Source organism: Brachyhypopomus gauderio, chromosome 2 (assembly GCF_052324685.1).
Source record: "Brachyhypopomus gauderio isolate BG-103 chromosome 2, BGAUD_0.2, whole genome shotgun sequence".
NCBI lineage: Eukaryota > Metazoa > Chordata > Actinopteri > Gymnotiformes > Hypopomidae > Brachyhypopomus > Brachyhypopomus gauderio.
This window is the reverse complement of record NC_135212.1, coordinates 17,229,917-17,251,350: the sequence shown is the minus strand read 5'-3', so window position 1 is coordinate 17,251,350 and position 21,434 is coordinate 17,229,917. Positions and strand designations below refer to the sequence as shown.

General features: G+C 51.0%; 1 protein-coding gene across 14 annotated transcripts in view; it reads left to right on the top strand.

The window, feature by feature from the left end:
* ppfia1 (PTPRF interacting protein alpha 1) overlaps positions 1-21,434 on the top strand; it is a 58,658-nt gene that overhangs the window by 30,243 nt on the left and 6,981 nt on the right. For 4 of the 14 annotated variants that reach the window (XM_076989142.1, XM_076989146.1, XM_076989144.1 and 1 more), the window contains exons 4-25: positions 184-348; positions 485-559; positions 1,626-1,727; positions 3,182-3,403; positions 4,018-4,164; positions 5,022-5,156; positions 7,104-7,163; positions 8,096-8,179; positions 8,364-8,495; positions 8,716-8,778; positions 8,902-8,984; positions 11,641-11,791; positions 12,502-12,725; positions 12,862-13,093; positions 14,092-14,121; positions 14,651-14,772; positions 15,068-15,249; positions 15,456-15,546; positions 17,539-17,620; positions 17,825-18,025; positions 18,594-18,656; positions 20,881-20,907. In XM_076989142.1, the coding sequence (XP_076845257.1) occupies positions 184-348; positions 485-559; positions 1,626-1,727; positions 3,182-3,403; positions 4,018-4,164; positions 5,022-5,156; positions 7,104-7,163; positions 8,096-8,179; positions 8,364-8,495; positions 8,716-8,778; positions 8,902-8,984; positions 11,641-11,791; positions 12,502-12,725; positions 12,862-13,093; positions 14,092-14,121; positions 14,651-14,772; positions 15,068-15,249; positions 15,456-15,546; positions 17,539-17,620; positions 17,825-18,025; positions 18,594-18,656; positions 20,881-20,907 (2,673 nt within the window). The remainder of the gene's footprint in view (positions 1-183; positions 349-484; positions 560-1,625; positions 1,728-3,181; positions 3,404-4,017; positions 4,165-5,021; positions 5,157-7,103; positions 7,164-8,095; positions 8,180-8,363; positions 8,496-8,715; positions 8,779-8,901; positions 8,985-11,640; positions 11,792-12,501; positions 12,726-12,861; positions 13,094-14,091; positions 14,122-14,650; positions 14,773-15,067; positions 15,250-15,455; positions 15,547-17,538; positions 17,621-17,824; positions 18,026-18,593; positions 18,657-20,880; positions 20,908-21,434) is intronic. The other 10 variants (XM_076989149.1, XM_076989169.1, XM_076989150.1 and 7 more) reach the window with 8 other exon arrangements.

Here is a 21,434-nt window from a genome sequence, read left to right as displayed (position 1 = left end):
CGCATGCACGCGCATGCACACACACACACACACACACACACACACACACACACACACACACACACCTATGCCTGTGTGTTCACCACAGTTATTTGTTCAGGAGATACAAACATTGCTGTTATGGAGAAATGGAGGTTGACCCAGCGAGCAGCTGACAGGCCTCTCTCTGCTATTTCTCTCTAGCTGCTGCTGGAACATCTGGAGTGTCTGGTGTCCCGCCATGAGCGCTCTCTGAGGATGACGGTGGTGAAAAGGCAGGCCCAGTCTCCCGCCGGCGTCTCCAGCGAGGTGGAGGTCTTGAAGGCCCTGAAATCGCTCTTTGAACACCACAAAGCCCTGGACGAGAAGGTACCACAGGACACAGACACCACAGCTGGTAGACTCACAGCTACCATCCCTTAATGAGCTTACGAGCTTGTGTGGGGGAACAATATTACTGGTAAAAGGTAATGTTTTTATACTCTGCCTTTCTGGTTATTTGCAGGTGAGGGAGAGATTGCGTGTTGCTCTGGAAAGGTGCAGTGCGTTGGAGGAACAGTTAACAGTGTCCCATAAAGAGGTAGGACCCGCACACAAAATCAACGGTAGTTGTAATGTTCCTTGTGATTAAAGTTGATCCCAGTTAGTGTCGTCTCTACTGTTTTTTGAACAAAAAAATGAAGCACTACCACACACACTCCACCTATACACACTCCACCTATACACACTCCACCTATACACACTCCACCTACACACACTCCACCTACACACACTCCACCTACACACACTCCAGCTACACACACTCCACCTATACACACACTCCACCTATACACACACTCCACCTATACACACACTCCACCTATACACACACTCCAGCTACACACACTCCAGCTACACACACTCCACCTATACACACACTCCACCTATACACACACTCCACCTACACACACACTCCACCTACACACACACTCCACCTACACACACTCCCCACCTATACACACTCCACCTACAAACCAAAGCTTCAGGACAAACCGGTTCACCGCACAGTTTCCTAATACTGGCCTTGTGACTGTCTGCTCAGTACACTCTGCATGGTCTAGCTTCTGATGTACAACAATGTAGTTAAGGTGCCAAAATGTCCCTTCCCTTATTCGGCGTTTCATGGTTCATATGCAAGCATCTTCCATACACATGCTCAGACTGATGGGATTAAGATTGACAATAGGCTGGGGGCATGATCAGAGAATGACCTAGATTTGTGTGTGTGTCTGTGTGTGCCTCTGTGTGTGTGTGTGTGCGAGTATATCTTGTGTGCATTGTGCGTGTGTCTTGTGTGTGTGCCTTGTGTGTGTGTGTCGCGTGTGCACGTGCGTCGTATGTGTGTGCCTTGTGTGTGTGTTTTAAATGTAGATGTAGGTCAGTGAACCACACAGGCTCTTTCTCCCTCCTTTCTCCCTTCCTCGTGTTCACCCTGAGTAGCACATGAAGCACACACACACACACACACCCTACTCTCCCATTTTCTATTCTTGCAAGCTCGTGTGGCTCCTTTACAGTGTATGTTGGGTGTGTCAAAGCCCTGGTCACAGCCCTACCCTACCCCTAAGTGAGCCCACCCCTCTCCTGAGCTCTGCTCCATCTTTCAGATCGCCCTGCTCCGAGAGCAGAACAGCCAGAAGAAGGTGCTGATCGACGGCACGGCAGAAATCAACCACAACTCTGAGAACTCTCCCAGCACCAATGGCAAGGTACAGCCAACATGCCTCCGGTCGGCGGGTGCAGGGCTCCGGCTGTGGGCCTGAACTCCAGCAGTGGTTCTACACTGGGGTCACACCAGACCAGAGTTGCAGTGTGGAACAGTACTGAATAAATAGTTATGGACTAAAATAGTCTGTGTACAGGTCAAACCCCCACACCCCAAACCAGAGCCTCTGGTCATATTATCTGTATTCTCATGCGTTCTCCCTTTGAAGTACTTATTGAAGTGAGTGGGAAATGACTAGCCCCTCACTGATCTGCAATACTAATACAAGTCATATGACTGTGAGCTTTTTTAGACTGCGTGTGGGTGGTTGAGTGTAGCCCTTCCTTGACTCTCCACTCTAAGGGATATCTATCTACACAGCGTTCAGTAGAGTTGTTCATGAATTCAGTATGAAGTCATACTGATCTTGGGTTTGGAAAGACCCCGGTGACTGGTGTTTGGTGAAACTGCCCCGATGACTGGTGTTTGGTGAACCGGCCCTGGTGACTGGTGTTTGGTGAACCGGCCCTGGTGACTGGTGTTTGGTGAACCGGCCCCGGCGGCTGGTGTTTGGTGAAACGGCCCCGGTGACTGGTGTTTGGTGAAACGGCCCCGGCGGCTGGTGTTTGGTGAAACGGCCCCGGTGACTGGTGTTTGGTGAAACTGCCCCGATGACTGGTGTTTGGTGAACCGGCCCTGGTGACTGGTGTTTGGTGAAACGGCCCTGGTGACTGGTGTTTGGTGAACCGGCCCCGGCGGCTGGTGTTTGGTGAAACGGCCCCGGCGGCTGGTGTTTGGTGAAACGGCCCCGGTGACTGGTGTTTGGTGAAATGGCCCCGGTGACTGGTGTTTGGTGAACCGGCCCTGGTGACTGGTGTTTGGTGAAACGGCCCCGGTGACTGGTGTTTGGTGAACCGGCCCCGGTGACTGGTGTTTGGTGAACCGGCCCCGGCGGCTGGTGTTTGGTGAAACGGCCCCGGCGGCTGGTGTTTGGTGAAACGGCCCCGGTGACTGGTGTTTGGTGAAACGGCCCCGGTGGCTGGTGTTTGGTGAAACGGCCCCGGCGGCTGGTGTTTGGTGAAACGGCCCCTGCGGCTGGTGTTTGGTGAACCGGCCCCGGCGGCTGGTGTCCTCCCTCATAAAAACTGGGACCAGTGAATCCACAGAGTGCATTTTTGATGTTTGGTCACCTATGAGGACTGTGATTAGCCTGGTGCTCAGACAGCTTTCTGGGAGCTTCATAGGTGGTTTACTTGTAAATGCTACAGTCTGGTGCATTTTGTAGTTTCTCTTCTGAAACACACCTCATCCAGGCTTGAGAGTAAGCCACGTGTGTGCTAAATCTCCAGAATTTGATTAAAAAACCAGAAACACACTTGTCACATGAAACATGTGATCCAAAGTGACCTGAGAGAGGTGTGACTGGGTCAACCCTGAACCTGCTCCCCTCCCCCGCAGAGGTCGTCGGACGGCTCGCTGGGCCCTGACGACGAGCTGGGCAAAGTGGCGGAGCTGCAGGACGTGATGGACAGGCAGAGCAAGGAGATGGTGCAGATGAAAGATCGCGTGGTGTCCCTCAGCAACCGGGTGGCCGAGCTGGAGGAGGACCTGGACACGGCCCGCAAAGACCTGATCAAATCAGAGGAGATGAACACGCGCCTGCAGAGAGACCTGCGTGAGGTAAGCAGGCACGCTTGTGAAAGCTGCTCTTTGAGGTCTTACTGTAGTTCAACCTACAAAACCTGGCATTGCCATCACAGGCCTACGGTGTCCTCTGGACATGTTGGGTTGTGCCTGAATGGTTTTGTTCTCAAGATCTGTGGAATAAAGACAAACCTACCATGTTTATTCATTTATCTGAGTGTTTTAGGTTTTTTAAAACCTAAAAAAAAGTGGAAAAAAGTCCTGAATGAGAACGGGATCCCGTTTAAGGTGCTCTAGATTAAAATAAAAAAAAAAACGATTCGACTATTAGTCCACTAAAGGGAAAATCTGACGAATCAGATTCGACTATGAAAATCCTTAGTTATTTTAAGGATTTATAAAAGACACCTCTAGTTATTTTATTTGTTTGTGTCTGTATTGGTCTCTCTTTGTTATCTTGCTTAAACTAAGATTTAGTAAAAGTGCGTTCCTTCATTGCCTGTGGCCCAGTCACTCCCCTGGTAGCGCAGTGGCCCACTGGGTATTAGCACTAAGGTCACAAGTTCCTAATCTGGACAAACACGCACGTGGCTGTATAGAGGGGACGAACACCGAGCTGGTCCCACCTTCCACTGCCCTCTGTCTTCCAGTCGGTGGCGCAGAAGGACGACATGGAGGAACGCATCACCACCCTGGAGAAGCGCTACCTGGGGGCACAGAGAGAGGCCACGTCCGTGCACGACCTCAACGACAAGCTGGAGAACGAGCTTGCCAACAAGGACTCCCTCTTCCGCCAGGTGGGGCCCGCTGAAGCACGCGGACACGGGCCGCAGCCGCGAGGCTCACCTTCACATGCACATGTGCTTAACTACAGTTACACGATGGTCTCTGCGGGTGTCCTGTCAGGGCGGGCCCTGCGGGTGTCCTGTCAGGGCGGGCCCTGCGGGTGTCCTGTCAGGGCGGGCCCTGCGGGTGTCCTGTCAGGGCGGGCACTTTGCCGAGCGGCCGGAAGAGCCTGTCGTGTCCTGGCAGTGTTGGCACTCTCTGTAGTGGAGTCACCATTCACAGGCCTCTCAACACAGCAGGCCCTCCACACAGTGCCACACACACCCGCTGCTTTGAGAGAAATCCTTCTCAGTCTAGTTTCCCTTAGCTTATTCACATGGTCATTCTTCCATATTCTGTGTTCCCGTTTGTGTGGATATATTTAAAATACACACACTTTTTATATTTTGTGTGTGTGTGTGTATATATATATATATATAAATATGAGAGAGAGAGGCCGGAGCATGTGCAGAAGTGTAAGCTCCTCCCTGATGCCATGGGAGGACAAGGTGAGCTGGTGTTGTGGTAGCAGGCTGCCGTATGTACGTGGACGCCAGCAGACCATCGCGCCCTGGCAGCTTGGCGAGAGTTGGCTAAAGTTCCGCACGTGGGTTGTGATTTTGATAATGGTTGCAGTGCAAATGTAGCGACTTAATGCAAAGCTGTTGGATTTCTAGGCTAGTATTGATTTGGGAGAGAGGTGAGTACTAAAACCAAGACATTTTTTCCTTCTTTCCATCGAAAATGGCACCCACAGAACACAGACGAGCTGTTGTGTTTTCTGCGGTTTGGATAACATGCTGCGTGTTTGTGTTTGATTGGTTGGCAGACGGAGGAGAAGAACAGGCAGCTGCAGGAGAGGCTGGAGCTGGCCGAGCAGAAGCTGCAACAGACCATCCGCAAGGCCGAGACGCTCCCCGAGGTGGAGGCGGAGCTTGCTCAGCGGGTCGCCGCCCTCACAAAGGTCGGTCCCGCCCAGGAGGCTTTGTGTCCCTCCCACAAAAGCCTGGGTGGCACTGTGAACTGCCCAGCGCCGTTCCAAACTAACCGCTCTCTCTTGTGAGTGAGTGAACGAGATGAGGAGTGAGTGAACGAGATGAGGAGTGAGTGAACGAGATGAGGAGTGAGTGAATGAGAATGAAGGGAAGTGAGCAAAAAAAAGTTTAAAATGTTTAGTGACTCATTGTTTTTATATATCAGGTGCATGTTGGTTTGTAGTAGCTGGTATTTACCTCATTCATGACATGCATAATACAGTTATTCACTCCGCACATGCCTCTCATCAAACCAGCATTTCTGGAACAATAACTCTGCTATATTTACTGTCTCATACACACAGCAGTTAACTGAAAATGCATGGTGACCTCTGCCAGAGTCAAAGAGGCAGATAAAGTCCCTGCCAGGCAGGAGGAGCCAGACTGGACTGAGGCCCAACCCTGCCCGGCTGTGGCCTAGCCTGAGTGTGTCCCAAACACGGCCGCTCTGGCCCCAGTGTGTCCCAAACACGGCCGCTCTGGCCCCAGTGTGTCCCAAACACGGCCCCTCTGGCCCCAGTGTGTCCCAAACACGGCCCCTCTGGCCCCAGTGTGTCCCAAACACGGCCCCTCTGGCCCCAGTGTGTCCCAAACACGGCCGCTCTGGCAGCTCTGGCAGACGGCTCCGCTCCAGTTACACCTCCTTCCCCTTCCAGCTGGGCCAGTTTGTCCAGCCTGTCTCAGCCCTTTTCCGTAATCTCTGAGTAATGCTTAATCATTTGTTTGTGACTAGGACTACAGTTATTGCTCATTGATTCTCCTTTAATAACATACACTGTCTGTTCCTCACTGTTGTCCTTAAGTCATGGGAGGAGCCCTGGCTTCCTGCATTGTTGGTCCTGAGTGAGAAATGTCTGTTCAGGCCATAGGCAGTACCTCTGTGTAGTGAAACCCAAGACACAGGCCTCTCTCAGGAGGTGTAGCTGTTATCAAGCACTCATTAAATTCACAGCCTTTTTTCTTAAATTTGTTCATATGGTTTAGAGACCATCCTAACCCTCCCTGAACATGTGGAGCAAACACTCTCCAGCAAGCCCTGCCAAATGACACCATTCCTTAACAAACACGAGCCAACCAAGGCACGTCCCTGTTACGTTGTTGCTTCAGTTTTGGAAGACTCAGAAGGCGACTGAACCTTTACCTTGATCGGCTGGCAAGAGCTGGTGTTTGGTTGGGTCGCTGGTGCTGTTTGGCAGGTGTGTTGTAGTGTTTGGTGGGCAGGTGTTGCTGTTTGCCTGAGGACTGTGTGTGTGTTTGAACACTTTAGCGGCGTGTGCTGTGCTTCAAGATCCTGGTCTCATTGCACTCGTTGTGCTCTAGTGAATGTCCCTGTCCCAGCCCTTACTCCTCAGGCCATGCCTCATGAGGACTTTTTCCTCCAGTGTGCTGTGGGATTCTGTGCTGTCCTGGTCTGTAGTTCTCCCTTTTAAAACTCTCTCTCTACTACCACCCCTGTGTCCTGCTATGTCTCTGTTTTTAACTAGCTGTAGTTGTAAACACCCATGTCCTTCCCTCTGTGCCCTAACTTAGGCAGGCCAAATCATTTTTTTCACCCTCAAATCTGATTGTAAACACAGCTTATCTACAGCTTGTTCCACTCAGCTTCGCAGCGTTGGCTTAGCCGCGTTAGCTCGCCGTGACCTGTACTGTGTTCTTCCTGTTACTCTCTTCCCCATCTTTGTCCCTAGACTGTATGTAGCACTAATGCTTCTGACCTCAGCAGTGTGCCACCTCTTCTCTTCTGCACTAAGGTCTCTTTCGCATCCTCTCTGCCTCTCTTGCTTCCTCCTCTCTCTGTTTTTTTTCCTTGTGCATCTCTGGTCCTGTCCGCCCCATCTTGCTGTCCTCGTGCACCTCGCGGCCTGGGTGTGCTGTAGCCTGACCGTTGTGTGGGCAGTGGCTCTAAGGGAACTAAGGAGACTAAAGGTCAAAGGAAGGTACACCGTGTCCACCCCCCCAAAGTGGGGAAAAAGAAACCAACCCATGTCATACTTTTCATCTACCTGCTTCTCTCCCCCCACCTTGGCTGTTCTCACTCATCTCCCCTCACTCCCTGCCCTTTACTGGAGTATGCATCCTAACCAGAGCAGGGAGTATGCATCCTAACCAGAGCAGGGAGTATGCATCCTAACCAGAGCAGGGAGTATGCATCCTAACCAGAGCAGGGAGTATGCATCCTAACCAGAGCAGGAAACGTGCCAGACCACTGGTACTGAAGAAAGGGAAAGGCGTGCCCTCTGTAGGCAGCCTTGTCATGCATGAAGTTGGCATCTTGCCACAGCTCTCGGTCCACTCTCAGAGAGGATTCATGTTTACACAGCATAAATGTTCCACCCTTTTGAGTGGGAAAATGTGCACAGAAAGAGCGATGAGCCCTCTCTCCAGACTGGACCTGCCCAGGCAGCAGCATTCAGAGTGATCGAGGTGTACTTTTCAACTGGAGATCGGGCAGCAGTTCAATTCCCAAAGGCCTCCATGAACACTCTGAAGGACAGAAAAAAAGACACCAGTAAGGCCCCTCGTCCGCCTCAGCCACCGTGCCGCACGTGAGGGCACGTGAGCGCACGTGAGCGGGGTGCAGGGGCCTGCTCTCCTCAGACCACGGAGCTGCAGCGGTGTCTGGGCTGCTGCCTGCACTCTGCTTCTTGTTGCATGATGTTTTTATTTCCGTCGTGCTGGACTCCTCGTCACAGCCGCCGTCCTCTTCTGTCCTGGATGGTGCGCGCTGGATGGGTTGTCCGTGTTGGATCCCTTCGCCGTCCCTCCCCTCTGGTGCATGGTTGTCTGTTTGCCTGTTCCTGTGTTGGCTGCTGCACGGCTCGAGCAGAGGGGTTTCAGAAGATCTCACCGAACCGCTTCCTGCCCACAGGCCGAGGAGCGTCACGGTAACGTGGAGGAGCGTCTGCGGCAGATGGAGGCTCAGCTGGAGGAGAAGAACCAGGAACTGCTCCGGGTGAGAGGTCAAAGTTCAGCCCGCCTGTCAATCAGCGCTCTGGAAAGTCCTGGTTGCGAGTCTAAAGTGTGGAATCTGCTCCACATATGGACAGTGTTTTTCTTTGCCTCTCCAATGGCCTCTGCTAAAAGCTGCATGCTTCTATATTTGTGTCTGCGTGTGTGTGTGTGTGTGGTATTTGAAGGCTCGTCAGCGGGAGAAAATGAACGAGGAGCACAACAAGCGTCTGTCTGAGACGGTGGATAGGCTCCTCTCGGAGTCCAACGAGAGGCTACAACTCCATCTAAAGGAGAGGATGGCTGCCCTGGAGGACAAGGTGCTACTGGTGCCCTGCATGCCACACAGCGCTTACCTTTTACAATGTTTTGATTGTTATAATAGAGATCATTTAAAATAACGATAACGTGCAAAATATCTATTGTAAAATGTAACCTGTTTAAGACTGAATGGATTTAACGTCTGTTTGACCCGCCTTTTAACTGTGCATTCCTTTTATTGAGGCTCATCTTCCTCATTGTTTTGTGTTTGTTGTTTAGAATGCCCTGATCCGGGAGCTGGATCACACAAAGAAATTGATCGAGGAGGCTCACCATGACAAAGTAAGCAGATTTATGTTGTCAGGTTTACAGAACGTAGCTTGGTCTTGTCGTCGGGCCTTTTGTGCTCCCTGGATCAGGCGCCGTTCAAGATCTTTAGCCGTGTGCTTCCCGTGTTGCGTCTAGGAGCAGCTGCTGATCCAGATGGAGACAATGCGCTCGGAGGGCGAGCAAGACCGGAGCCGAAGCAGCTCCGTGCTGCAGCAGGGGTAAGCTCCGCCCTCGTGCTGATGGTGCTCCGCCCTCATGTTGACAGGACTCTGCCCCCATAGCCCAGCCAAAAAAAGGAAGAATAATCAGCGGCCTCATGTACAAAGACTTGTGTGGATTTCTTACTGAAAATTGGCGTACGGATAAATCCAGAAAATGGCCTAAGCAAAAAAAAAATCCGGATGTATGAAATGAAAGTGAAACTAAAATAAATGTGCCATATTTGTCAATTGTGATTTTTCATCGAAATTTGCATTTACCTATCTGTGTAGTTAGAACACATACACACACTATTAATTACTAGGGGGCTGTGGTGCACACATGCCCAGAGCGGTGGGCAGCCATAGCCCGGCACCCGGGGAGCAGTTGGGGTTAGGTGTCTTGCTCAAGGGCACCTCAGTCATGGCCTCAGGCCTGGCAATCGAACCCACGACCCTTCAGTCACAAGACCAGTTCCCTACCACAGGATCATGACTGCCCCATGTATCAAACCGTGCGTACGCCGGAATCCACACACATTTCTTTTGTACATCCCAATCAACGTGGAATTGAGCGCACGCGAGAGAGTGGCTGACTCCTCCTGTGACACGCCCCCGTTTAAATTTGCGAATTCATTAAAATTTGACCTGCACCGGAGAAGTTTCCTCTCTGATCTATCAAAAACCATGTCTAAATGGTTAAAGAAGAGGACCTTCACTTAATGTGAAGTGGGGACGCTCCTGAATGAGGTGGAGGCGCGGAAAAAAACAATTAGTTTGGTTGTCCTCTGGCATTACGGAAAAGTGTAAAAGGTCCGAGTCAGAACAACGCACACTGGCAGAAATAAAATAGTGGTCAGACATTAAGGTAGATGTGAAGCGGAGGGTGCCTGCACATTGCCAGAGTGTGACCCAAACAGGCGGGGGGCAGGAGATATCGAACTCGCTCCATTTGACCAGAGAGTTGCCGGTATGGTGGGTGACACGGCCTTCACCGGTGTCGCCGGTTTGTTGTCTTGCTTGTTTGGCACCTGGGTTAAGCTGCGCATTAATTTGTCCTGGCTCTGGGTCCGCTGGTTGCTCCACCACCTCTAACAATGGCACGGCATACCTGTGCGCAACATTGTGCAGGACCCCACATGCCCTCACGATACGACACACCTTCTCTGGCCAATCGCCCTCTCCACGACTGCCCGGGTGCAAAAATGGAGAGAATTATATCTCCGCTCCCGGTCAGTCTATGGATTGCAAAGGGGGATCATCAGCCATGTCTTGAGTGCGTAGCCGCTGTCTCCTAAGTAATTTAACAATTACCCGTATTTTTTATTAATTGATAATTAATACCATCAAGCATTAATTATGCTTTAAATTTGTTGCTTACCAAGAAGCCACCCATCATGCACTTTGCCAGCTTATAGTCTTATCCCAACCATGCTGTTTGTAAGGATGTACACTACATTAGTAAGGCACATTTTTGCATCACACATTATTAGCACGTTTATGGAATGAAAGTGCTTTCTGTTCACATAAGCAAATTCCTCCTCAGATGGTGCCTTTATAGAAATGTGTGTGCAGTCGATCGCTCCGATTACTTTAGGGAAACCGACTATCACTGCAAATTGCACTTTAATGTTTGCCTGGTCAACGACATCATATGGTAACTTTATATACCATGTCAGGTCAAATTGATTTATTTAGTGCTTTTCACAACACATGTTGTCACAAAGCAGCTTTACAATCATATGGATCCAGATCCCTAATGAGCAAGCCAAAGGTGACAGTGGCAAGGAAAAACTCCCTATTATGGTGGGGATTAGGAAGAAACCTCGGGAGGACCAAGACCCAAAAGGGAACCCATCCTCCATTGGGCAGCCCGTTAGCACAAGTCCGTGGTGCGCAGGGTTGTTCTACAGTTATAGTTCAATCAATCAATCAATCAAATTTTTTTTATATAGCGCTTTTTACAACAGTTGTTGTCACAAAGCAGCTTTACAAGTGCCGGGTCCTAGCCCCCAGTGAGCAAGCCAAAGGCGACAGTGGCAAGGAAAAACTCCCTAGTTTTTTGCATGAGGAAGAAACCTTGAGAGGAACCAAGACTCAGGGGGGGAGCCCATCCTCCTCTGGCTGAAGTTAGTTAAGGTTCTTGTTCCCTGGCCAAGTAGTCACAGTACTTTCGGTGTAGATGGTGAGCCTCAGGTAGGAGCTAGCATCAGCACGTCCTCTTGCAGAAATGACACATCCAACCCCGGCATCAGTACATCCACCGGCAAGCCAGACCATCTCCCAGGTGCTTGTAGGTGCTTGCAAGCAATTGTCTTGGGTAGAAGCATGCAAAAAGATTGATTTAAACATACGTAGCTCACGTGCCAGCGATTAGCATCTGGCTTCGGCAGGCTAATCTATAGCAGCATAACTAAAGGGAGGGGTTCAGAGGTGACCACAGTCATGAGGGTTCACTGAGACATTGCTTTCCAGTCAAGTCATTGTCACAACTAGAGTGATGCCATGACACAGCTGGACGACAGCATCAACATCTCAGATTACCAGAAATCTCAACATCTGGGGCCCCCGAGCCCCAAACCTTAGACAAGCCCCAAAGACAAGAGAAGATCCAGAGATTTCTCGGCCCAAGCTAAGCTCCTCATGCTAATTTGTTTTTCATACTGTTTCCTTGTAGGCGGTCTCACATGGGTAGTACTCCAGATTTCAGGTACCCAGTGTCTGCGTCCTCTATGATGGACAGCCATTCAGACCACTACGGCGGCGCCCTGGTGCTCAGGCGGCCCCAGAAGGGGCGGGCCGCTGCCCTGCGTGACGAACCCTGCAAGGTGAGCACACCTTCCCCGCGAACCACCTCTGTTGTTTGCTAGCATCAGCCATGCTACAACCCCCACGGTTTCAAATTAGTTTGCCTAAATCGTGAACTATTATTGTGAAAAATCCTGTGAAAACCCAGAAAAATAGTAGACTGAAGCTTGAATTCATTGTCTTTGAAAGCGATTGCTTGTGCTACACCCCTCTCGATTGAAAATTCTGATTTATTGCGGCTGTCTGGGTGAATTTGAAGCAGCGTGTCGGATTTCACAGATGTTTCTCTCTTTCCCTTCTCTCTCTGCGCTCCCTCTGTGGACTTCAGAGGCATGTAAGTGGTGTGGCGGTGGTGTGCTTAGCCTGCATGTAACCTTGCTACAGACTGAAGTCGTTTCCCTTCTGGCTGGTGACACCAGCCGTGGGTTATCCCGTCAGACACAGCTTCACATGCACACTGCACAGAAACAGATGGAGCCTCAGTGGACAAAATGTGAAAATATGTGCTGCACTTCATGGAAAAAAACAAGACAGCACAATGTCTGACATTGGGAACATGAAATATAGCTAGCGTGCATAATTGTTACAAGCATAGCAATTATATTATCAGCAGAATACTCCCACTCCCAGTGTGCTGTGAACTGTTTAATAAGCCTTTAGTTAGATGACCTCGTTTAGGCAGCCCCTCGTTAAGACAGCATCTCGTTAATCCGCGTTCTCCTCTCTGTAGGTACAGACTCTGAACGAGCAGGAGTGGGAGCGTGTACAGCAGGCCAACGTTTTGGCCAAGGTGGCCTACGCTTTCGAAAGCGACGTGGACGTCTCTGACGTGGAGGATGACCGAGACACGGTCTTCAGCTCGGTCGACCTGCTGTCCCCTGCTGGGCAGGCCGATGCACAAACCCTCGCCCTGATGCTACAGGAACAGCTGGACGCCATCAACAACGAGATAAGGTGGCGTCCACAGGCCGTAGCGTCGCTCCGTCACCCCGCACGCAGATGGAGGGTTCGGCTCTGCTGTTCCGGGAGGCCTTCTCTTTAATACGTGTGTGTGTGTGTGTGTGTGTGTGAACATCCTCTCCCTGCTCAGGATGATCCAGGAGGAGAAGGAGAACACTGCGCTCCGCGCCGAGGAGATCGAGTCGCGGGTCGGCAGCGGCGACAGCCTCGGCACTCGCTACCGCTCCGTGGGCTCAATCCCGCCCTCCTTCCCAGGCTCCTCCCTCTCTGGCTCCTCCCCCCCGGGCTCGGGTCACTCCACCCCTCGACGGGCTCCACGCAGTCCAAACAGGGAGGTGGACCGCATGGGGGTCATGACGCTGGTGAGCCCCTTCAGCCGTTCGACACCTCCCGTGTGCATGCACCGCGTTTGTCCCCTTCATCATATGTGAAGACCATCGTGTAGGTTGTCATGACTGGGCGTGCCCAGGTCCTCCCAGTTAGCTTCACTATCTCGTGCTCAGTAGGCGTTGTGCATGGGATCATTGTGGTAACCAGCTTGTGTTGTCTGTGTCCCAGCAATACTGCTATGACCCGTACATGATCCAGAGCTCACTCTCGCATCAGACCGTAGCTTACCAGCTGTACCCCGCCACTAACCCCGCCCCCCTGTTGAACTGTGCTCCAATCATGGTGCAGGTGACTGCCCTCGCCTCCCTCTCTGGCCCTCCCACTCCTGAGGTTGTACGTATGCAGGCATCTATGGGCGAGCCACTCCAGGCTGCTTCACTATATGTTTTTTATAATTTTTTTGGGGGGGGGGATCAAAAAGAAAATGAACTATAATGCCTTCTGAAAATTTGTGATGCCCTGACTGACTGGAAATATCAGTCCAGACCCAGACGTATTCGAAGAAGAACAGAACCCAAACAGCCAAGCTCACGCTTGAATGTGTGTGGATGTGGTCGTTGGCACTGGTGTTGTGTGTGGCAGTATGGCCAGCCTCAAAGTGGGAGGAGCCCTTCTCCAGGGAGACGCCCTCACTTCCTGTCCTGCCTCTGTTTGGCGTGTTTCCCTGCTCTCAGCTCATGCTTCTCTCTTCAGCTTCACTCCTCCGCTGAACTCATTACCCCTCTTCCTCTTTGGGGTGGTGTGTGTGTGTATGCGCGCGTGTGTGTGTGTGTGTGTGTGTGTGTGTGTGTGTGTGCGTGCGCGCGTGTGTGTGTGTGTGTGTGTGTGGGGGGGGGGGGGGGGGGGGGGGGGTTCTTCTCTGTGTGAGTCTGCAGTGAGAGTTCTCTGTTGTCTCTGATTTCGTGCCTCTGCTGTGCCACTAACTCTTGCTGTTTTTCTCCCTTCCTTCGCACCGCACGCTTCCCCACAGCCTAGCGACTTGCGGAAGCATCGTAGGAAGGTAATGTGGAGGAGGCGGCCTGGTGGCGGGCCACGCCCACGGCCACGCCCTCTCCCCCTCACAGCTTCTCAGCATATTTTTAGTATTGCGGGTTTTTATTTTGTTCCTTTTTTTTTTTTTTTTTTTTTTTTTTTACTGTTGATGTTGGTACACATCCAAAGACTTTGTTGTAACTCACTAGTAAAGAGACTTAAACTTTGATCTGCATGCGTTTTACACCAGTGCTTGTGAATTAAAATATTAATTGTGTTCTTTCAAGTCAGCTGTGCTTTGTCTAAGCATAGTATAAATTTCAGAGTGCAATTATGGTTTTTGCCCCGCATTCAACTTCTCTAGATGTTTTGTGAGTCTGGTGTAATTTCTTCCACCAAGCATCCTCAGTCAACCAGCCACTCACTACTGTACTGTAGTTCTAGCAGGCCGGCCGGTTCTGTTCCTCCAGCTCTGCGCAGGGCTGTGTGGAGAGGTGATGGGCCTGCAGGCTGGATGCCCCCTTCTCACTCCACTAACGTGTCTTGTTTGCGCACAGCCCGTGCCAGACGACAAGGCCACCATCAGGTGTGAGACGTCTCCGCCGTCCACCCCCAGGTCCATGAGACTCAGTCGAGGAGGACACGCTGCCAGCCACGAGGACATCAGAGACATCCGAAGGTACGGCCACGTAGAAAACAGAAACATCTATAGATAGAAACACAATTAACTGGCAAAGACCTCCGCTACTCTGGCTCCCACAGTGCCGAGCCCCTCACGTTCCAATTGGGAAAATTACACTCATAAATGAGAACTAATAGGATCTAATAATTCTTAGTTCTTGTGGTGTGTGTTAGCTTACATCTTTATCCCTTCCTCATACATGATGGTTTTATTCGATTTCGGAGGCCACTCTGTGTCCCTCCGTGTCCCTCCCTGCTCCTTTAACAAGAGAATGTGGCCGTTTGTCCCGCAGCCCTACAGCCCTGCAGGACGGTCAGGGCAGCAACCCTAGTAGCAGCAACAGCAGTCAAGACTCGCTCAACAAGGCTGCCAAGAAAAAGAGCATCAAGTCGTCTATCGGCCGTCTGTTCGGCAAGAAGGAGAAGGGGCGGACGGGTCCCCCAGGTCCCCCCAGCAAGGACTCCCCCAGCCAAGGTCCCCCCCCCCCCCCCACTTGTAATCTCTAGCCTTTGATCGACTGGATGCTAGATTTGCTAAAACGGACGCAGTCTAGATTTGTCCGAGTTGGTTGTCCGCTCTGGCGTAACCTTCCTCCACTCGTTAACATCACTCTTAATTCACGATGCCATCACCGACAGTCCCGATGTTCCGCTCTGTCTGATCGTTGACGTTCCTTGCAGCAGGGACTCCGGAGGCAGAGGGCTCCCAGGATCCCATGGTGCTCAGCAAGCTCGGTGGCCCTGGGGAAAAGAACAGGAAGCTGCAGAAGAAGTAGGTTGACAGCCCACTGTCCTGCCCCCCTGCAGAGACCCTCCCCCAGCTCCTCCTTGTAGATAGCTGGCCGTAGGTGCCGCGTCGGTGCCCTTGGGCCTGACCCTTGTTCAGATGCCCCCACACATCTCCTCCCAAATGAGTGTCCCCTTCAGACACACGTAGGTTGGGTTTACGACCCTCTCTGACCTCGCTGCCAGTCTGCATGGGCCTCACATCTGCCCGGGATCTCCAGCCTGCAGACTCCACCCCTTTCAGCACGTCCTCCACCGGGCCTGAAGGGTGAGCCAGGTCCGGTGCTCCAGCACGGCCCCGCCCAGACCACGGCCCCTCCCACAGCACAGCCTGCTAGGACGGCTTTAGCTGCACGCTCATGCTCTCGGGCTTTCGGATGTCTTCCACACATTGTGGGAGTATGAGCGAGCGATCGAGTAAATGTGAATCATGGCCGTTTGCATGCGTCCTCCACTCACATGAGCTCACTGTTCATTGGTTCATTTTTAAAGGTTTCCAATTGGTTCATTTCATCTCACCTTCATCCTTTTTTTTGTTTGTTTGGTTTTATTACCAGGGGTCCCATTTCACGTCATTTCTAAATGTATTAAGCACATTTGTAAAGGATCTGTGTGCTCAGTAATGGTGTTTAGAGGATGGGTTTGGCACTTTCCGACCGTAGAGCTGACCGTAGAGCCGACCGTAGAGCCGACCGTAGAGCCGACCATAGAGCTGACGCCACACGCCTGTTTGGCTCCCCATCACTCCTTAGTTGGCTGATTGTTTGTTTCCTCTTTTCTTACTCCATTCCTTCGTTCATGTCATTCGTAGTCCAAAAACAGGGTAAGTGGCTTCATTTTGCTTTGGCTTCACCTCCTCCTCCAGCTCAGACTGAGCAGAGCACGACTGGCATGGAACACCTCCCGAACACCTCCCGAACACCTCCCGAACACTGCGGCTGCTCCCGAGTGCCTGCTCCGCCTTCCTGTGCCCGTACTAACCCTACGTCACCGTGCTACACCCTGACAAGCAGCTGTTACACATACACATGGAGCCCTGCATTCACCTGACCTTAGAGCTGTAGCACCCAGCTGCTTAGACTAGCGGCCATTTCTTAAAAGGTAGAATGGGGCCATCTGGTGGCTACAGCCAGTATTGCTGTTATACTGTCATACTGTCATCCATCATACTGATAATCCCTTAGCTATTTGTAGACATTACTGAAAGTGCTCTGTGCCTCAAAGGAAAGTATATGTTATATGAAATAATGGCCTTTCCCATCCTCAAAAACGGGAGATGTTGGTCAATTTAAACCCATGTTCCATGTTGGCATGTCTGCCCCTGGTTGTTCTGAGTGCATTCAGGCAGCTTGCTTGCGAGATTCAAATCACCTTGGAGCAAGTCTTGTCTATTTTAGCCTAAACCTGATTTTGTATAGTGGAGATAAAAATGTTATATTGCATTTAGTATATTGTAGACATTTAATGATCAGTTCAGTGTCACTGTAAAATCACACAGGTACATCTCTGATTTTCCAAGAGGTGGTTCTCCTCAGTTTCAGTTCAGATGGATGTTCTGACTCTGTACCAATCCGAGTTATGGAATGATTCTGATTGTCTGAACTGTCCATGGTCTCTCTCTTTCTTTCTCTCTCTTTTCCTCTTTCCTTTCTGTGTTGCTCTCGGACCTGGCATCTGTGCTATCATTTCACACTCCGTGTGTGTGGGGACTGAGTGTGGGGACACTAAGTGTGGGAACATGATGCATGTGATCTCTGAAGAAGATTCCTCTTCAGTGCCTGTAAAACCCATCAAAGTTCTGCATCAGCATGTGTGAAACCGTGTTTCACTGTTTTGTGTGTCTAGCGTTCTGTTGTGGGGTGGCTTGAAGTTGTGTGGTGTGCCGGTGTCCTGTGAGTGTGGTGCCCTGGTTTTGGGGTGCGTGCGTGCGTGTGGAAGTGGGCAGCTGGCGTTGTGACCCTCTCCCCCATGTCCACAGGCACGAGCTGCTGGAGGAGGCTCGCAGGCAGGGCCTGCCTTTCGCCCAGTGGGACGGGCCTACCGTGGTCGTCTGGCTGGAGGTAGGAGACCCTCTCTGCTCTTGCGCTGCTTACCAAGCCCACCATGGGCTGCTTCTGTGGGGTCTGTCTAGTGACGAGTGGGTATCTGGTAGTGAAAGGTCTGTGCCGTTATCGTGGGCCGGTCAACGCTGTGATGACCCGCACGATGGCGGTCTTGCTCCGAGTGAGGCGTTCCAGCCCGTGTGCTTGTGTGTGCTTGTGCAGTTGTGGGTGGGCATGCCCGCCTGGTACGTGGCGGCCTGCCGGGCCAACGTGAAGAGCGGAGCCATCATGTCGGCCCTGTCGGACACGGAGATCCAGAGGGAGATTGGCATCAGCAACCCCCTGCACCGCCTCAAACTGCGCCTGGCCATCCAGGAGATCATGTCCCTCACCAGCCCTTCAGCGCCCCCTACCTCCAGAACGGTACATGGCACTCTATGTGCAATATTACTGCAGAACTTTAGAATGGATGCGTTTTTGTTTCTACTGGGACGTACCGCTGCACCCGTAAGTCATGTGACTGGTGTCCATGTACATTCTTGTACTCCTGTACTGACAAATATGAAATGACCTCTTACTGTAGTGTTTATATATATTTGCCATTTGATTTTACAGCTATTGTTTTTGCCAGATCGGTAGCACGACTATTTTGCTAAAAGGTTGCCATGGTTCCCAGTCTTGCCCGCTCTGTCACTCTTCCTCACTCTGATTGGAGCATGGCCCTCCTCTTCCTCTGACTAACACGCCAGAACACGGCCCCCCGTTTTTCTGATCGTTAGGTGGATTTACTACGGATCTGAAGGCCAGGTGCTTAACAGCTGATTTCCGCCCTGCAGAACTGACCTTTTCTTTTACTCATACCTCTCTCCTCTGTGTTCATCCCTCTCTCCACCCGTTTTCACTCGCATCACTCTCGGAATTGCGCTTCACCATGGGCCACGTGATTGTGGCTGGCTGCTCTCCGCTGGGTCATGTGATCGGGCGGGATTAGTCCACGGGCAATGTTTGGGTTACACATGAGGAGATGGAGAGTCTGGCGGCCACGCCCACTACGGTTAGTCACCTGACCTGCCTGTTGTGAGTCTGGGTGCACGGGTATCTCCCATCACACACTTCGCGTGTGTGTGTGTGTGTGTGTGTGTGTGTGTGTGTGTTCTGGACATGTACTATAACTATAGTTAAAGTGATGTCTTGCTACTGTTGTAAGTGTGAGCGTGAGTCCTGCAGGTACTGTGTGTTTGGTGTGAGCGTGAATCCTGCAGGTACTGTGTGTTTGGTGTGAGCGTGAGTCCTGCATGTACTGTGTGTTTGGTGTAAGCATGAATCCTGCAGGTACTGTGTGTTTGGTGTGAGCGTGAATCCTGCAGGTACTGTGTGTTTGGTGTGGCGTGAGTCCTGCAGGTACTGTGTGTTTAGTGTGAGCGTGAGTCCAGGTACTGTGTGTTTAGTGTGAGCGTGAGTCCTGCAGGTACTGTGTTTTTAGTGTGAGCATGAGTCCTGCAGGTACTGTGTGTTTAGTGTGGCATGAGTCCTGCAGGTACTGTGTGTTTAGTGTGGCGTGAGTCCTGCAGGTACTGTGTTTTTAGTGTGAGCGTGAGTCCTGCAGGTACTGTGTGTTTAGTGTGGCGTGAGTCCTGCAGGTACTGTGTGTTTAGTGTGAGCGTGAGTCCTGCAGGTACTGTGTGTTTAGTGTGGCGTGAGTCCTGCAGCTACTGTGTGTTTAGTGTGGCGTGAGTCCTGCAGGTACTGTGTGTTTAGTGTGGCGTGAGTCCTGCAGGTACTGTGTGTTTAGTGTGGCGTGAGTCCTGCAGGTACTGTGTGTTTAGTGTGAGCGTGAGTCCTGCAGGTACTGTGTGTTTAGTGTGGCGTGAGTCCTGCAGGTACTGTGTGTTTAGTGTGGCGTGAGTCCTGCAGGTACTGTGTGTTTAGTGTGGCGTGAGTCCTGCAGGTACTGTGTGTTTAGTGTGGCGTGAGTCCTGCAGGTACTGTGTGTTTAGTGTGAGCGTGAGTCCTGCAGGTACTGTGTTTTTAGTGTGAGCGTGAGTCCTGCAGGTACTGTGTGTTTAGTGTGAGCGTGAGTCCTGCAGGTACTGTGTGTTTAGTGTGGCGTGAGTCCTGCAGGTACTGTGTGTTTAGTGTGGCGTGAGTCCTGCAGGTACTGTGTGTTTAGTGTGGCGTGAGTCCTGCAGGTACTGTGTGTTTAGTGTGGCGTGAGTCCTGCAGGTACTGTGTGTTTAGTGTGGCGTGAGTCCTGCAGGTACTGTGTGTTTAGTGTGGCGTGAGTCCTGCAGGTACTGTGTGTTTAGTGTGGCGTGAGTCCTGCAGGTACTGTGTGTTTAGTGTGGCGTGAGTCCTGCAGGTACTGTGTGTTTAGTGTGGCGTGAGTCCTGCAGGTACTGTGTGTTTAGTGTGGCGTGAGTCCTGCAGGTACTGTGTGTTTAGTGTGAGCGTGAGTCCTGCAGGTACTGTGTGTTTAGTGTGAGCGTGAGTCCTGCAGGTACTGTGTGTTTAGTGTGGCGTGAGTCCTGCAGGTACTGTGTGTTTAGTGTGGCGTGAGTCCTGCAGGTACTGTGTGTTTAGTGTGAGCGTGAGTCCTGCAGGTACTGTGTGTTTAGTGTGGCGTGAGTCCTGCAGGTACTGTGTGTTTAGTGTGGCGTGAGTCCTGCAGGTACTGTGTGTTTAGTGTGAGCGTGAGTCCTGCAGGTACTGTGTGTTTAGTGTGAGCGTGAGTCCTGCAGGTACTGTGTGTTTAGTGTGGCGTGAGTCCTGCAGGTACTGTGTGTTTAGTGTGGCGTGAGTCCTGCAGGTACTGTGTGTTTAGTGTGGCGTGAGTCCTGCAGGTACTGTGTGTTTAGTGTGGCGTGAGTCCTGCAGGTACTGTGTGTTTAGTGTGGCGTGAGTCCTGCAGGTACTGTGTGTTTAGTGTGGCGTGAGTCCTGCAGGTACTGTGTGTTTAGTGTGGCGTGAGTCCTGCAGGTACTGTGTGTTTAGTGTGGCGTGAGTCCTGCAGGTACTGTGTGTTTAGTGTGGCGTGAGTCCTGCAGGTACTGTGTGTTTAGTGTGGCGTGAGTCCTGCAGGTACTGTGTGTTTAGTGTGAGAGTGAGTCCTGCAGGTACTGTGTGTTTAGTGTGGCGTGAGTCCTGCAGGTACTGTGTGTTTAGTGTGGCGTGGTCTGTACTTTCTCACTGCCTCATGACGTTTGTGTCATGTTAACCGCTGCTAATGCTTCACTAACCTTCCTCTCTGACTCTTCCTCACGCTAACACTGCTAACCCAGGAGGATGACGAGGGTAGCTGGGCCCAGGTTTGCATCTCTCTGTCTCTCCCTCTGATGTTTCAGTCAGTAATCCATAATAAAAATAATAATAATAATAATAATAATAATCAAATCTGTAATAATAAACACATTCTGTTACAATGGTCCAGTTATGGTATATTTTCGATACAGTGAAGTAATTTCATCTCTCCGTTTCTCCTTTGTTGTTTCAGCCCCGTAAAAAAATAGAGTAATGTCCACATATTCAAATGTTTATATTAGCTTCAACAAAGTGTTTCTTAGTATATGACTATTAATGCGACTTCTTTGTCCTCACTGAATTAAACTTCCTAGGTCTTAAAATGTGACCAAAATCTTCTGAAGAGTCGTATAGCCAACTACATTTGTAGTATTTTTCTTTTTATATATATTTATATAGGATCTAGATCTGTAACTAATACAAGTCTTCTGGGGTGCTCAGTCATATTTCTATGATGGAGTTAACTGTCTGAGAGCCGTAGTCTATAGGGCTGCTTCACTTCAACATAAATACGTACATGCATAAAAGAAATGTA